General features: G+C 39.5%; 1 protein-coding gene across 3 annotated transcripts in view; it reads right to left on the bottom strand.

The window, feature by feature from the left end:
• Positions 1-14,777, bottom strand: part of CPED1 (cadherin like and PC-esterase domain containing 1) — a 167,785-nt gene that overhangs the window by 71,149 nt on the left and 81,859 nt on the right. For all 3 annotated transcript variants that reach the window (XM_049814410.1, XM_049814412.1, XM_049814411.1), the window contains 6 exons: positions 14,349-14,518; positions 12,275-12,334; positions 8,577-8,641; positions 8,201-8,245; positions 6,147-6,333; positions 3,083-3,251 (listed from right to left, as the gene is read on the bottom strand). In XM_049814410.1, the coding sequence (XP_049670367.1) occupies positions 3,083-3,251; positions 6,147-6,333; positions 8,201-8,245; positions 8,577-8,641; positions 12,275-12,334; positions 14,349-14,518 (696 nt within the window). The remainder of the gene's footprint in view (positions 1-3,082; positions 3,252-6,146; positions 6,334-8,200; positions 8,246-8,576; positions 8,642-12,274; positions 12,335-14,348; positions 14,519-14,777) is intronic.

The following is a 14,777-nucleotide window of genomic DNA, read 5'->3' on the forward strand; positions in this document are numbered from 1 at the left end:
CCCGTCTCAAAAGCTCGCTGAGTTTTGCTGCTTGCTTTGTATTCTGCCTATCTTGGTATCACAGCTTCACAGGTGATAATGAAATGGCATAACTTCACTCAAGTACACTTAACTTGAATATTGTCAACAGTTGCACAAAATTAAGTTAAAGCACAAACCAATAACCTCTCCATTTGCAGTCCAAGCAATACTGTCAGAATGCAGAACACACAGTGAAAGGCAAGCAAAGCTGCTGAAGGTGCTATGGTGATGCCACAGTTTATCCCCTACTAATTTGGTTTTAATGAGGATATTATAGCTGCTATCAAAAAGTAGAAAGGACAATATTTTTTTCCCCTTTTAGGGGCTGCAAGGCTTGGAACCACACACTTCTTAACTCAATAGCCTTGAAATTAATCCAGGATTATTCAACTGCATGAGAATTGTTGGAAGACTGGAAACAACATCCTGCACTCTGTCTTTCTATTGTAACCTTCCTTATAGTATCATCTTCCAGTGAAACCTGAATATCCTAATGGGATTAAACATAAAAGAAAGTCAGGAAAAAAAGTTGCTGGATTAGAATTTTAACTGAAGCCTTCTGTGAGAAAGACCACACCACTGTCAGTGACCTTTCTCTCCCCATGTGTGATCCCAGTTGTGCCTAGTCAAGTGTCCAAAGGAGACTCCATCAGTTCACGCTGTATTTATCCTTTTGCTCCTAAGACAGGTGTCTTGTTACTAAGAGAACAAGCATTCATGCCATTGATCAGGGTGTATTAACCCACTCTGCAAGAGCGCATAATGTTCTCTGGTATGAAAAGCAGAATGTAATGATGCTACTTAAGACCTGAGTTTGGTATTGACAAAAAACATCACTCTAAGCAAAAGGCAATAAATTCTGTTCTAGCAAATAGGGAAAGGGGGAAAAAATGCAGGCTTTTGAGTGTTTTAGAATACCATTTCTATCTCCAGCTCCAGACTGTTTTTTAAATGCACTCTCTGGTAAGTTTGCCTTTAACATATTTTTTTAAAATGTTGTTTTAGAATCTCATACTGTATCTTCACAGCCCTCATTAGACACCACAAGAATGCTTTTCATCTCATTTTTATTCTGAACTCCTGAAGTCCTCCCTAGCTCTGAACAATTATATTAATTAGAGAGCAGTTATTCGCAGATGAGCAGAAAACCAAGCTCAATCAAAAGAAACTTCTAAAACACTTTTCATTTTTATCATTCTAGATCTCTTTGCATTCACAGTGCTTCAAAGATTCATACTTAGTCTCATAAATGCTATCATTAAACATTAACAACAGTGTAAACTCTAGTGTGGGAGGATGTGTATGAGGTTGAATTCCTGTTCCTACACCCAGATACACGCCCCAAACTGGGCAACTAGAGGAGCTTTCCTCACATCTTTCCAGCCATTGTGTTCTCCTAGTAATGTAACTCCAGCTCAACCTATTGTTGCTCTCCTTTTCATACTAATTCACATCTAAGGTGTCAGGCAAATCGCTGTACACCTGAACTGAAATCTTAGGCATTATATGTATTTATTCATGTTTGTTTTACTCGTAGCAACTACTAGATCTAGTGCTGAGCCAGTACAAAGAGCAAGAAGATGGTCCTTGACCTTTTGAGCTTGTAAGGTAAGTGTAAAAGAAGAGGCAAAGAACAGGTAAAGGGCCAGACAGCACCATAATCAGGTATTCAGATAGCAGTCAGTAGGCTATGACTACTACATACGTTTTCTCTGACAGTTCTGATTTGCAGATTGAGATAATTATTGTCAACATACAATTTGCTATCAACATTTATAATCTCTTCAGTTCCTATTTTAAGCCCCAGTGCTCATTTTTCCACAAGAAAAAAAATCCCTCTTGATCTGTCCCATCACATAAAATGGCCTGACTTCTCCCACCCTCTTCTGCAGTATATAGAAAGAAACCAGAAAAGGGAAACAGGTTTTGTGAAAAGGATATTTTGATATATAAAGATCTGCATAAAGAAGAGAAATAAAGATAGGATTAGACATTTGACATGAACATGGATGACAGTTCAACACTATGGTTTTGAAGATCCTGCTTTCTGGTTGCAGAATTGTGATGAAATATATTCCTCCTGGATGCTCTAATATTTAGAATGAACCTACCAAACCTTTTAATCTGCCTAAAATCCCACAGACAAAAGCACTGTCCTTGATTATGATTTACCATGTCACCTCCCTCTTTGAATCGACTGGCTTATCTTTGCCCACCATATCAAGCACCAATGTTTAGCCCTCTAACTTTGGAATCCAAACAGCTCTGCTTCAGCCTGTGTCCCAGGTTTTCTTATCTTACGATGATTATTGCCATAGTTTCACTAACTGAAAGCTTCACTGTTCCTCTCTTTCATTATCTTTCTTCCAATTTTGTCTCTAATTCAGTCCAAGCTCCCCTTCCCCAGCCCCTTTTTAGCCCTGTCAGACAGACTCTTACCCTTCTTTTCCTTCAAGAGACCCACTGCTTCCTAAGGGTTATTTGTTAGGAGTAATTTATTTGCATTCCCAAACTTATATTTGGATAAATATGATGTAAGTGACAATCATCCCTTTCCTTGGAATCATCAGTGGGTTTTTTCCATTGTGTTTGTTGGTCTTCTAGAATAAACACTTTTCATTCATAAATTATCTAGAAGCATTTGTCTCGAACACTGATAAACAGACAGTCATCATAAATAGCTTTCCTGGTAAAAGGATTTTCATGCATGAAAACTGCAGTCTGTCCACTGTGTGATACAGAGGGACTGTCTTCTCACAAGCAAACAACAGCTCTCTGATGGATAAAGTTTTGGCTGATCAAAGTAAGGATTAATTAACCTGGAGCTCTCAAATACATGGTAACTGTAACATGTACTTATGCTAGACTTACTTTTTATATCCAAACCATTGTGTAATGCTGTATTTCATACAATTATAGCATTTAGAACTCAGACTCTAACCTCACCAAAACTGATTCTACACCAGCTTTGGCGCATGTATCCTAATTTATAGCACTGGATGAACAAAAACCAGTTAAATTCACTATTAATTTGTATAGTAAAAGAATATAGAGACAATACCTGCACAAACCCACATATCATATAGTCATCAAACAAAGGCAGACTAGGGCGGTCCTCTCGATAAATTGTGATTTTGTAGCTGCTCACAAGCTGAGGGCTGGGCTGTGAATCATCTGTTACGAGAATGATTACTTTGTTCAATCCAAGGCCAAGGGGGTAGTTAGCAATGCTGCAAGGCAAAACAGGAAAGCAGGGGAATAAATGCGAAAGCAACAAAGACTTATGCTGCTTTATCTATGGCAGCTAAACCTTACTTGCTCCTCGAGGCTTCTAACATTTTCTTTCTCTTACAAAATATATATGATTTTAAATAAAAAACAGGGTAAAATAAGATTTACAATTCTTTCAGGATGACAAAATACTGAATAGTGAAACTTAATGAAAACTACCTCAGTGGCAACGATTCTGAAATGAAATCTGTGAATGAAGCCACTAGGGACAATAATTCCTGGCAGGTCCAAGTTCACGGAGAAGTCAGCAGGGAGACAAACAAGATCAGAGTTGTCAGCTAGCTGCTGAAACCATCCACTAGCCAAATGTGATGGAGTCCCAGACAAAGTGCTCAGAGTGACAGATGAGCAAAGCTGGACTGTGCTCTTCTTCCCTTGACTGGGAAATGAGAAATGTTGAAAGACACACAGCCTGCACATCCAGGGCTTTTTCTTTTCAATGTAAAGGACATTTTGCTATTCTTTTTTTCTTTTACAAGGAAGAAATCTCTTAAGTTTTTCCCATGTATCCATGTTGACTGCCAAGGTGCTTAACATTAAAACATTAAAAAGTTGGGTGGAAGAATTTTATGGGAGCTTCTTTTGAAATGATAAATCAAGACTAATTTCTTATTGAAAATATAGGAAGCATATTAGCCATTAGATCAGTAACAACTGTACAGACTGTCTGGTTATTAGCAGACATTCTAGGTCAGAGCATCTGCTTCACAGTCAGTCAAAAGACAGTGTGTTTCATAGGCGCTTCATGCCATGAAGAAAAGCTAGCTCTGCAATGGTTGAGGATTATTCCCCCCAAGCAAATCATTGTCACTGCTCTCCTTTTTATCCACTCACTAATGGCTAGTATGTAAATAGTCCAGTTCTCTGGTTCTGAGGTATGTGACCCAGATAAATAAACACTTTTTGTCCCTCCCAACATCCAAAAACAGGTCATACCCAAAATGCCTATTGGGATTGTCCCTGGCACGTGCTGCTGTCTGTGAGAGAGCTGGTTGGGAAAGCCAAAACTGTGCCAGGGATCACAGTAGTAATCAAACATCATGAATGATTGTGGGTCAATGCTCAAACCTGATGTTTAGTGATGACTTTGCTCTCTCCCTTATCCTCCAGCTTTATGCTTCTCTGTAAGATCAGATAAGCTGGGACTTTTGCTGATGACAAGACAACCCACTTAGTGGATGAGGGAAAGGCTGTAGATTTTGTCTACCTAGGCTTTAGTAAAGCCTTTGACACCATTTCCCACAGCATTCTCCTGGAGAAACTGGCTGCTTATGACTTGGATGGGCATATGCTTTGCTGGGTAAAAAAGTGGCTGGATGGCCAGGACCAAAGAGTGGTGGTGAATGGAGTTAAATCCATTTGGCAGCCGGTCACAAGTGGTGTTCCCCAGGGCTCAGTATTGGGGCCAGTTTTGTTTAAGCTCTTTATCAATGATCTGGACAAGGGGATCAAGCAGGAATGTTGATCTGCTTGAGGGTAGGCTCTATAGAGGGATCTGGACAGGCTAGATTGATGGGCTGAGGCTAACTGTATGAGGTTCAACAAGTCTCAGTGCCGGGTCCTGCACCTGGGTCACAAGAAACCCATGCAGTGCTACAGGCCTGGGGAAGAGTGGCTGGAAAGCTGCCCAGCAGAAAAAGACTTCGGGGTCTTGGGCAACAGCCGGCTGAATGTGAGCCGGCAGTGTGCCCAGGTGGCCAAGAAGGCCAACAGCATCCTGGCTTGTATTAGAAAGTGTGGCCAGCAGGAGCAGGGAAGTGATCATCCCCCTGTACTTGGCACTGGTGAGATTGCATCTCAAATACCGTGTTCAGTTTTGGGCCCCACACTACAGGAAAGACACTGAGGTGCTGGAGCGTGTCCAGAGAAGGGCAACAAATCTGGTGACGGGTCTGGAGCACAAGTCCTGTGAGGAGTATCTGACGGAACTGGGGCTGTTTAGCCTGGAGAAAAGGAGGCTGAGGGGAGCCTTATCACTCTCTACAACTACCTGAAAGGAGGCTGTAGTGAGGTGGGTGCCAGTCTCTTCTCCCAAGTATCAAGTGATAGGACAAGAGGAAATGGCCTCAAGTTGTGCCAGGGGAGGTTTAGATTGGATATTAGGACAAATTTCTTGACCAAAAGGGTTGTCAAGCACTGGAACAGGCTACCCAAGGAAGGGGTTGAGTCACCATCCCTGGAGGTATGTAAAAGACATGTAGATGTGGCGCTTAGGGATGAGGTTTAGTGGTGGGTTTGGCAGTGTTAGGTTAATGGTTGGACTCCATGATCTTAAGGGCCTTTTCCAACCTAAGTGATTCTATGATTCTATGACAATCCCTTATAACATAATTCTGACTAATATGGATCATTCTGAATCAGTAAACTTGAATTTATTTCTTTGTTTGTTTGCAGCTAGCTCTACTCTGACCCATGTAAGCAGACTGCTGGCTGAGGGACCAAGCCCAGCGCGACATTAGCTTAGGCCACAGTGCAGAATCAAGGCCTGGATACGAAAGCTCAAATTCTTTGCTGTCTACTGTGTGCAGTGTAACGATGTTCTGTTCCCACCCAGCTTTGATGCTGTCAGTGACTGGAGAAGCTGGGGGAGATGCTAGCAACTGTGCACTCTGTAAAGCTAGGGTTAATTATGGCTTGAGAACATATTACCATTGCCTTCAGGATGCTGACAAATAAATACAAATTTCTGAGTGTTGGAACTCTCTCTGTCTTTCATGTGACTAATATACAGGCATTCTGTGCTTTTGGAAACACAAAACAATTCTGTAATATTCTGACATATTTCCAAAGTTAAGGACACTTGTAGTTTTTATCTCATATTTTTTCACTCATACCTTGGCCCTTTCTTCTCATCAAGGTGTACTCGGCATTGACAGTTAGATGGTTCTGCTCCTATCTTCACTGTCACCATGTCGAATGGGACTTCTGCGTAGTATTCTTTGATCTTTGGGTTAAACTGAGGATTCAAGTCCAGCTGTGGACTGGTGAAGATCTGCCTGATATGAGATAGGGTATCTTTATCTGTTCCAAGAAGGCATCAAAGAAAAAACTGTGAAATGTATGAACATTTTTAAGTAACATGCAACTTCTGGCAGATTGATAACATGTACAGTGGCAAGATTTTTAATGCCTGGTCACTCTGAGACTGATAATCCTGCTGCAAGGTCTTAATGGAGTTTGTATTGGCACTTGAGAGAAATTTTTAGACCCTGAAGGGATTTTAATCATTCAGTGCCCAATGACTCTAGTCAGAGTCACAAAATTCAAAGTCTGAGTAAGCCTTTGAAAATGCAAGGATTAGGTCTGGGAGATCCTGTCTCCAGTTAGTTAACTGAAACTTAAAGAAGAGTTAGGCCAAAATTCATAACCTACTTAGGTACCAGCCCGTGTACAGGGTTTATGTACATGTGTAATTGCCAATAAAAATCAAAATAAGTTAGACATACTCTTAATGTTCATAAGAACAAGTCACATGGAGATATCTAGACCCATGGGGTCATTTGCAGTACAGCTGGAAGAATGTTTTATTAAAATTCCTAAATCAACAAATTCCAGCTCCTTCCCTGTGTATGAAATCTCCACAACCAAATCCTATTTGCTCAAATGTATCCTTTATTTTGTAGTGTTTGCCAAATGGCTCATGAGAATAATTATTTGCTGGCAACCCACTTATGACAAATATTTTAATCCAACCTATTGGATTCAGATTTACAGTATAATTACATATTCAAAACTTGCTTTCCACATATAGTCTCTAGTATGTGTTTAAAACTAGGTACTTCAGAAAACACTCCAGCCAGGAAACTCTTTTAATATAATATCTGAAAAATCTTGTGGCTTAAAACATGGCTTAAAAGGGTCATAAAGGATGCAAGCAGTTCTATGTGGGCCTTTTCTACCTCAAAATATCTGCCTTGAGAAACAAACCAGGGCAATTTCAGCACTCTCTTGCATGGATTAAAATATAAAGAAGTTATTCCAGTGGAAGAGCAGAATTTGGGCTAGACTTGTAGGGGAGTAGAAGCTTATAAATTGACACACAGAAGATATTTTAAAAAATCCTACAGATGAGTATAAACAGCTCTCCAGATCCTGTATGCCTTACCTAGAAAGACTGTCTCATGACTAGCTTAAAAATGAGGAATAATTAAAAATAAAATTAATTGAGCTATTTTCAAAATCAAATATCACTCAGTTGGAATAGTGATGCCAGTCAGCCAACCCAGGATCACTTCTGATCTCTGACTGACACAGAGGAGTTCCTGGAGGGACCATGAGATCAGTAAGAGGGGAAATGAGGCTCAATTGGTAGAAAAGCCTTTCCACCACAGAGCAATTGTTTCACATTTATAAAGCGACCCCTCAGATAATCTGTCAATGAGGAAGGCAGCAGAAAGCATTGCTCCCACCAAAACCAAATATACTTTAAATATTCGTACAAGCAGATATTTTAGAAAAACTCTTCATCTCTTAAGAAGCTATTTAAAACACCACCATTGAGCTGAAGTCTGGCCTTGTACAAGGCTGATTAAACTCCATACAAGTTTAAAGGTTATTCCACAAGAACAAATGTATGCTAAAGTTCTTGGAAATAAGGGGCAGAAGTCTACTGAAGCGCTGCAAGGGATCAATAAGTGCTGGAATATTCATATTAATATGCATGCATAGCAATGTTTAACTTTGTGCTTGAGGCTTATTTAACATAATAGCCCAATTATTGAGTGATTCATAAACATTGTTGTTACTTAAAAATCCTTTTTTTTTTTTTTTTTAACATAACAGCCCCCAGGCACTCCATTCACTGAAAGATTATGCAGAAAAACCCAAGAAATTTGTTCAAGTAATCACTCTTCTTCCTCCTTAGTGGTCTAGAAAGACCTTGACTTACCATAACTGCATTGTCTTTCCTTACTCTTAGTGGAATAATGCAATGCTGAAAGATAAACAGAAATAATAAATAATTTTCTGCTCTAAGCCTGATTCACAATCCTATAGGAGAAGGAACTCTCATTGTTAATTATAAAAAATACAGTGCCTTTTTATTCTTTTCAGTGTGAGACCTTTACTTTAGGCTCATGAACACTGCTCATGGGCTCAGCAGAACAACTTACACGGATAAGGAAGAAACTGGTCTTTTATATGTAGTAAGCTAAGACCTTCCAGCTGGAATGCAAAACAATGTAATCTAAATCATACATGTTATCAGAAGTAGTACAAATAGGAAAAACATAGCATATGTAAAAGATCTTACTCTGATCTCTTACCTTCATGATTCTTCCTGAAGCCAGAAGGAACATTCTTCTTAGGACTTGCATTTTCTTGAGAATTCCTGTCAATTCAATAGCAGACATATTTCTGTGTGAATGGAAGGAACAGAAACCATGGAACATTTTTCAAAAATTTCCATATGGCAACCCAGGGCACATGGTATTTTAATACTCTCCATGGAAAGATGAACCTTCTGGATTCTTGTTCCCAGCATTAGCAATATTACCTGAATGAATGTGACAGAAAACATGCATTCCATAACAAATGGTAGCATTTGGCATGAAAAAAGGAAACCGGAAATAAATTTCAAAACATAGTTGAGTTGCTGGGAAAAGGAAGAGTGGATATAGCTAAGAATAAAATTACCTGAACCATATATCTTAACTGTTTGTATGATGCTTTTTTTGTATATATTTGAGGTTAAAGTTAGTCTGTGGTCAAAAAGAATTAAATATAAATGAAGGCCTGTATCAAGGGGAATATCTGTACCAAAGTTAGCATGAACTCATACAGTGGAACTTCTGTATGTTTTGATTTGTTTGCTAATTTAAAACAAATCACATGATCAACATCCATAGTATATATATATAAATCCTCAGTGAAAAAAGACAAGTCAATTGCAACAATTCATTAACATGTTAGTGGTGCCCATACTGCTAACTCTGCAGATTTTTTTCTTTCATATAGCATTTTGGGAGCATAGTAGAAGAAAGGCAGTAGGCATCTCTCCAATCCATGTACTGGACCTCTGGATGATAAGACATTTTCAGAGGTCCATTAGCGTTTCTTGAAGCTTTCACGTGTTTTCCTCCCGGTGTTTTCTGTAGAAATTCTCATAAAGCAGCTTCATCCCAGATACTGCTGCCCATTCAGTTTGGATTTTGAAAGACACAAAGTCACTGTCTGTGCCAAGGAAGGGAGGTGGCACTATTGTTCTGTGCAATCAGCCATCACTAACGTTTCAACAGGAGCTGCTGAAAGCAATACTGAGGTCAATCATAGTAAAATGTAAACTGTCCAATAATAAAACAGAGATTTCTGCATTATCTCAATGAGATAAGGAAAGAAGCAGCTGGCAGATCTGTGTGTCTCTGTGTGTTCATGAAAATGTAGTTCTGAGATTTCAGTGTCTAGACACCACCCTAATTTCATGCACATTCATAACTTACTTCAAAGGAAGTACTTAACAAACTATTAGAGTTTGTTTTCCAAGTTATAAGTCATTTTGCACCCCTCTTTCTGCTTGCCAAGGAGGTAATGGCTAACACCTGTCAAATACATTTTTTCTCTCCGCTGTTCTTTTTTGATTGCCCAGGCCCAAACCCTATTGTAAGGTGAAAACAGGATGTCTTTACAAAATGCCAGACTTTGGTTTAACCAGAGGACACCTCAGGAGTGTGGCAGCCACAACCACTGCAAGGCACCAGCTCCCAAAGGAAGGGCATGACCTGTACATGTCAATGTAAAGTGATTGTAATCATCATCAGACAACATTATGAGACATAGAATAACTCTAATTACAGCAGGGTATCAAAATGTAACATTTAGTAATGATATTACCCAAAGATAATCAGATTATAGTGTGGCCAGCCGGACAAGGGAAGGGATCGTCCCCCTGTACTCAGCACTGGTGAGGCTGCACCTCGAGTCCTGTGTTCAGTTTCAGGCCCCGCACTACAGGAAAGACGTTGAGGTGCTGGAGCGTGTCCAGAGAAGGGCAATGAAGCTGGTGAAGGGTCTGGAGCACAAGTCCTGTGAGGAGTGTCTGACGGAACTGGGGCTGTTTAGCCTGGAGAAAAGGAGGCTGAGGAGAGACCTTATCGCTCTCTACAACTACCTGAAAGGAGGCTGTAGTGAGGTGGGTGCCAGTCTCTTCTCCCAAGTATCAAGTGATAGGACAAGAAGAAATGTCCTCAAGTTGTGCCAGGGGAGGTTTAGACTGGATATTAGGACAAATTTCTTGACCAAAATGGTTGTCAAGCACTGGAACAGGCCACCCAGGGAAGTGGTTGAGTCACCATCCCTGGAGGTATGTAAAAGGCATGTAGATGTGGCGCTTAGGGATGAGGTTTAGTGGTGGGCTTGGCAGTGTTAGGTTAACGGTTGGACTCGATGATCTTAAGGTCCTTTCCAACCTAAATGATTCTATGATTTATCTCTGCTGAAGACGGGGCTTTTTAATCATCAGCACCATTAAGTTTTCCTTTGTCCAAGCTCCTTGCAGTCAGCAGACTGAGGAACGACACAGTTATGAAGCTCTTCTTCAGGCAGGGAGCGGCTGAGATCCTGGACTCTGCAGAGTCTTTTCCTTCACACGCTGTTACTCAAGAAGGGACCTTCATCTGTATAAGTGGCCTCTTATTTACTTAGTATCTTGGAGAAGGTATCAAGCACAGATGTGTGCCTTGTCTACACACTTTGCAATTAGTTCTAATGATACTCATGAAAGTATGTCAGGTACCCTAGGTGAGTGCATGCTTGTGAATGTACCTTCTGAAAGATCCTTGCTGCGTACATCACAAACTATTGACAGTGAACCTGTGCTTTAGGAACCTCTCTGATTCAGCAAATGAGAAAACTAAAGGATTGACAGCAGCAATAGTAATGTAGGTCTGATGGTCTAAGCAATCAGAGATATAAGCAATGAAGGATGTGTAGAAATAATAATACCTTTCATAAGATTAAAATATAAAAAGGAAAAGATCTAGTCACTTCTAGGGCCTCCAGTGAATGTGTTAGTTGTGGATGGTGCAATTTTTAATGGGTTATAAAGTAAAAATTGTGACCATATTTTAGTATTCAGTAGAGATGAATTTTATTTCTTTAGATGATATTTTGTAGGTCTTTCTTGAAAATGAGGAGACACTGGAGGTAATTTTGTGAGACATGATCCCTAGCAATTCTTTTCTGTTTGATGAACCAGCAGCGTGAGCTCTCTGTTTTGTAGTGTTTGCTCGGCTTCAGTCACAGAGTTTCTATGAGGGCATTTGGTTCACCAATGAAAGCATCATGTGCTGATCTTCAAAAGAGAAACATGGAATTGCAGGCTCAAGAGTGGGATTGATTTCCTGACACTTAATCCCAACTGCCTCTCTCCTTTCCTCCTTCCCTTTGTCTCTCATTCCTCCCATTGCAGATCAGTGATCTTATCCAAGCATCCTTGCTGTTGTCTTCTTCTGCCCTATAATCCGAAACATTTGTTTCTCAAACTGCCCAGGTGATGAACACGACCCAGTTAAACTCCAAGAAATTATTTTCAACACGAATTCAGTTTGAGGGCTGCTGCTTCTATTTTGACCTAAAAAAGGGCTTGCATATGGGAACCTAGTAACACTTTCCCATATATATCAGTTGAGTTCATAAAAGCATTTGCAACTTTATTGACCTGCTTAGGCTTTTGTCTTATGCAAATATAGAAGGATTAGCTTTTCTTACTAACCTGATTCTCCCATGCTACCCTGCTGTCTGATACAGCCAAACTTACTTGCCATGGTAGTTCATAGCCCCTATACTAAAAGACAGTAATGATGTACATCTTAGTCATATCACAAGTTGAAACTGCTTAGAGTTGAAAACCAGTGCACAAAAAATGCATAAAATTTATTTCAGTGCACATATTAGGTAGCACCACTCCATCACTTTCAAAGAACTTTGTCATATGTTATACCAATACATCTGAGATGGTCATTCTCACCTAGGCTGTAACGATTTCATTATAGTTTGAGATGAGTTTCTAGAGTTCTTCTTGCTTCTCCTGTGGAAGGAATTCACAGAGTTCACTAATACCATTTAAAGTTTTAATACTAGTCATGTAGATGAAATGGGTTAAGAAAAGTAGATGAGGAAACTTCTTTAAATCCTGTCTCCATCCTATGAATTCATGATCAGTGAACAGAGTAACTGCAGTAGACCTAAGTCAGAAGTCATTATTTTTCCCATAAGTATATTCCCTTGTTGGACAGTCAGCTATGCAAATCATTGGATTTTGTAAATGGAAATACCAAGTTTGCATAGTCAGAGAAATAAGAACTGTTAAATAAATCAACTGAACAACGTGGCCTTAGCTGAAGAAATTCAGGGAAAGTATTCTGATATACAAACTCATCAAAGCTGGGAATCTCGAAAAAGATTAATCAAAGCTCAAAGAGAATGCATACCTGAGTTATTTGAGGAGTAAGCTCTACTAAGCTCTTTCTTCCTTGCAATTAAGTATAATTACATGCATATCTGACACATGCATCACCATCACATGCATTTAGCTATAGGAGTGGAAGATTGCGATTTAGCAATGTCAAAACACATGTGTTTTTATACAGTGAATGAAAAGAATGGCATTATTAGCTTAGCCATTGCAGAAAAATACAGTGCAAAGCAGCAGACTGGCCTATGCCCTGGAGAAAGGTCATGGTACTTCTACGTATTTATACACATACAATAATGTTCAGCTTGAAGAAAAAAAAGAGGCCAAGGGGCTTGCTCAAAGTGAGTGAGTGGCACAGCTTAGATTAGAACAGAAAGCTGCTAAAGGTTGGTATGCTTTGATATGCAAACCTAAATATTTTGGCAAAAGGGCAAGGGCTTATACATGAATGCAAGCAGCTGCATCTTTCAGTTACTCTTCACGGAGTGGCCAGCAGTAACAACAATAATACTTAGCACATTCATGGAACTGTGTATTTTCAAAACACTAATAAACAGTTACCTAGCACAGTGGTAAAGCATAAGCTCCACTTTATAGATAAGCAACCAAAGATACAGTTGACTATTGACTTGCTGAAAGCCACACCCAATTCAATGAGGAACAAAATTAAAACTTAAGAAATCTTACACACGCCTTATGTAGTCACTATGGCATTCTCCAAGTAACATGTACAAAATAATGTCATTCGCACATTAACTTGAGACTCAGTGGAATGGAGAACACACATTGTCTAATGTGCCTCTGTTCCCAAGCCCTTGTTTGCAAAATCATACATGCCTGTAGTTAGTAAAGAAGTGTGGCATACATGTATATGAAATGTCATTAGCCAAGAGAGAATGAGCACAGAAAACACATTTTTACAAATCTTATACTAAACATATAGCATACCACAACTTTTCTCCTTCCCTCCACTCATTCCTTCCTCCCTCTTTCTTTCCTTCCTTCCTCCCTCCCTCCTTACGAAAGTGAAAATTTCTTGCCAGAAGCTCAGTGGATCTAACCTTGTTATGACCATATTTTTCCAGCTTTTGAAAAAGAGTTAAAATGAGGTTCTCAGAGTATTATGCTCTTTGACCTGTCTCTTGTTGGACAGAAAAATCTAGAGCCAGCCACTCAAGATTATTAGTCGCTTTTGGAAAAATCTTCACCTGAAATTTTATTTTGCTTTACAGTTTTGCTTTTAATTGTGAACAAATTAAAAGCCAGTCTTAACCCTGGTAAGCACTCCTAATTTTGAGTTTACAGTTGTTCAGAAACAACATATCTAATTTACTTCATATTTCTTAGAAAAAAATTTACTGTAGCTCCAATTAATTTTTTAACCCAAAGTCCTCCATATTAGAAAGAGAAGCAAAGGGACAAAACTGTCCTATGTAGAAACCTAGCTACATCTCTAATGGCAGAATGGCTGACAATGCTCCATGATGGGATGATAGACCTTCATCTCAAGTGTTTTGAGTCCACCTACATCTACTGAAGGGTTAAGTTTTATGATGCTCACTGGAGCTACTGCAATTAATATAATTTGAGAAACTACCCTCAACATATCATATAATAAGTATCTTACCATTCTGAAAGGTTTGTATGTGCCTCTTCAGTCATGAACTGGAATTGTTCAAGTAAACTGGAAAGCAACAAATGCACAGTCAGGACTGAACCAAGTCGCCTCATTGGGTCTACCATGTGATAAAGGTCACGCAGTAAAGTTTGAATCTTGGGGGAAGCAGAAGGGAAAAGCTGAAAAGAGAGACACTGATTAGAGACTACACATTAGAATATTTGTAAAATGCAAAGTGAGAAATACTTAGAAAACAGTGTATATAGCACATGGATGGATATATATTAATGCTCTTTCCCACATGTGTAGAAAGTCACTGTCTTGCCCAGCCTTGCAAATCAGGATTACTAGTACTGACATGGAAGTCTAACTCCTTTGCCTCTGATTTGACTTCCAGATCTATTCAACTCAATACCTCTTCAGAAAGGTGCATCAGTC

This window comes from Accipiter gentilis, chromosome 11 (genome assembly GCF_929443795.1).
Source record: "Accipiter gentilis chromosome 11, bAccGen1.1, whole genome shotgun sequence".
NCBI classification, from domain to species: domain Eukaryota; kingdom Metazoa; phylum Chordata; class Aves; order Accipitriformes; family Accipitridae; genus Astur; species Astur gentilis.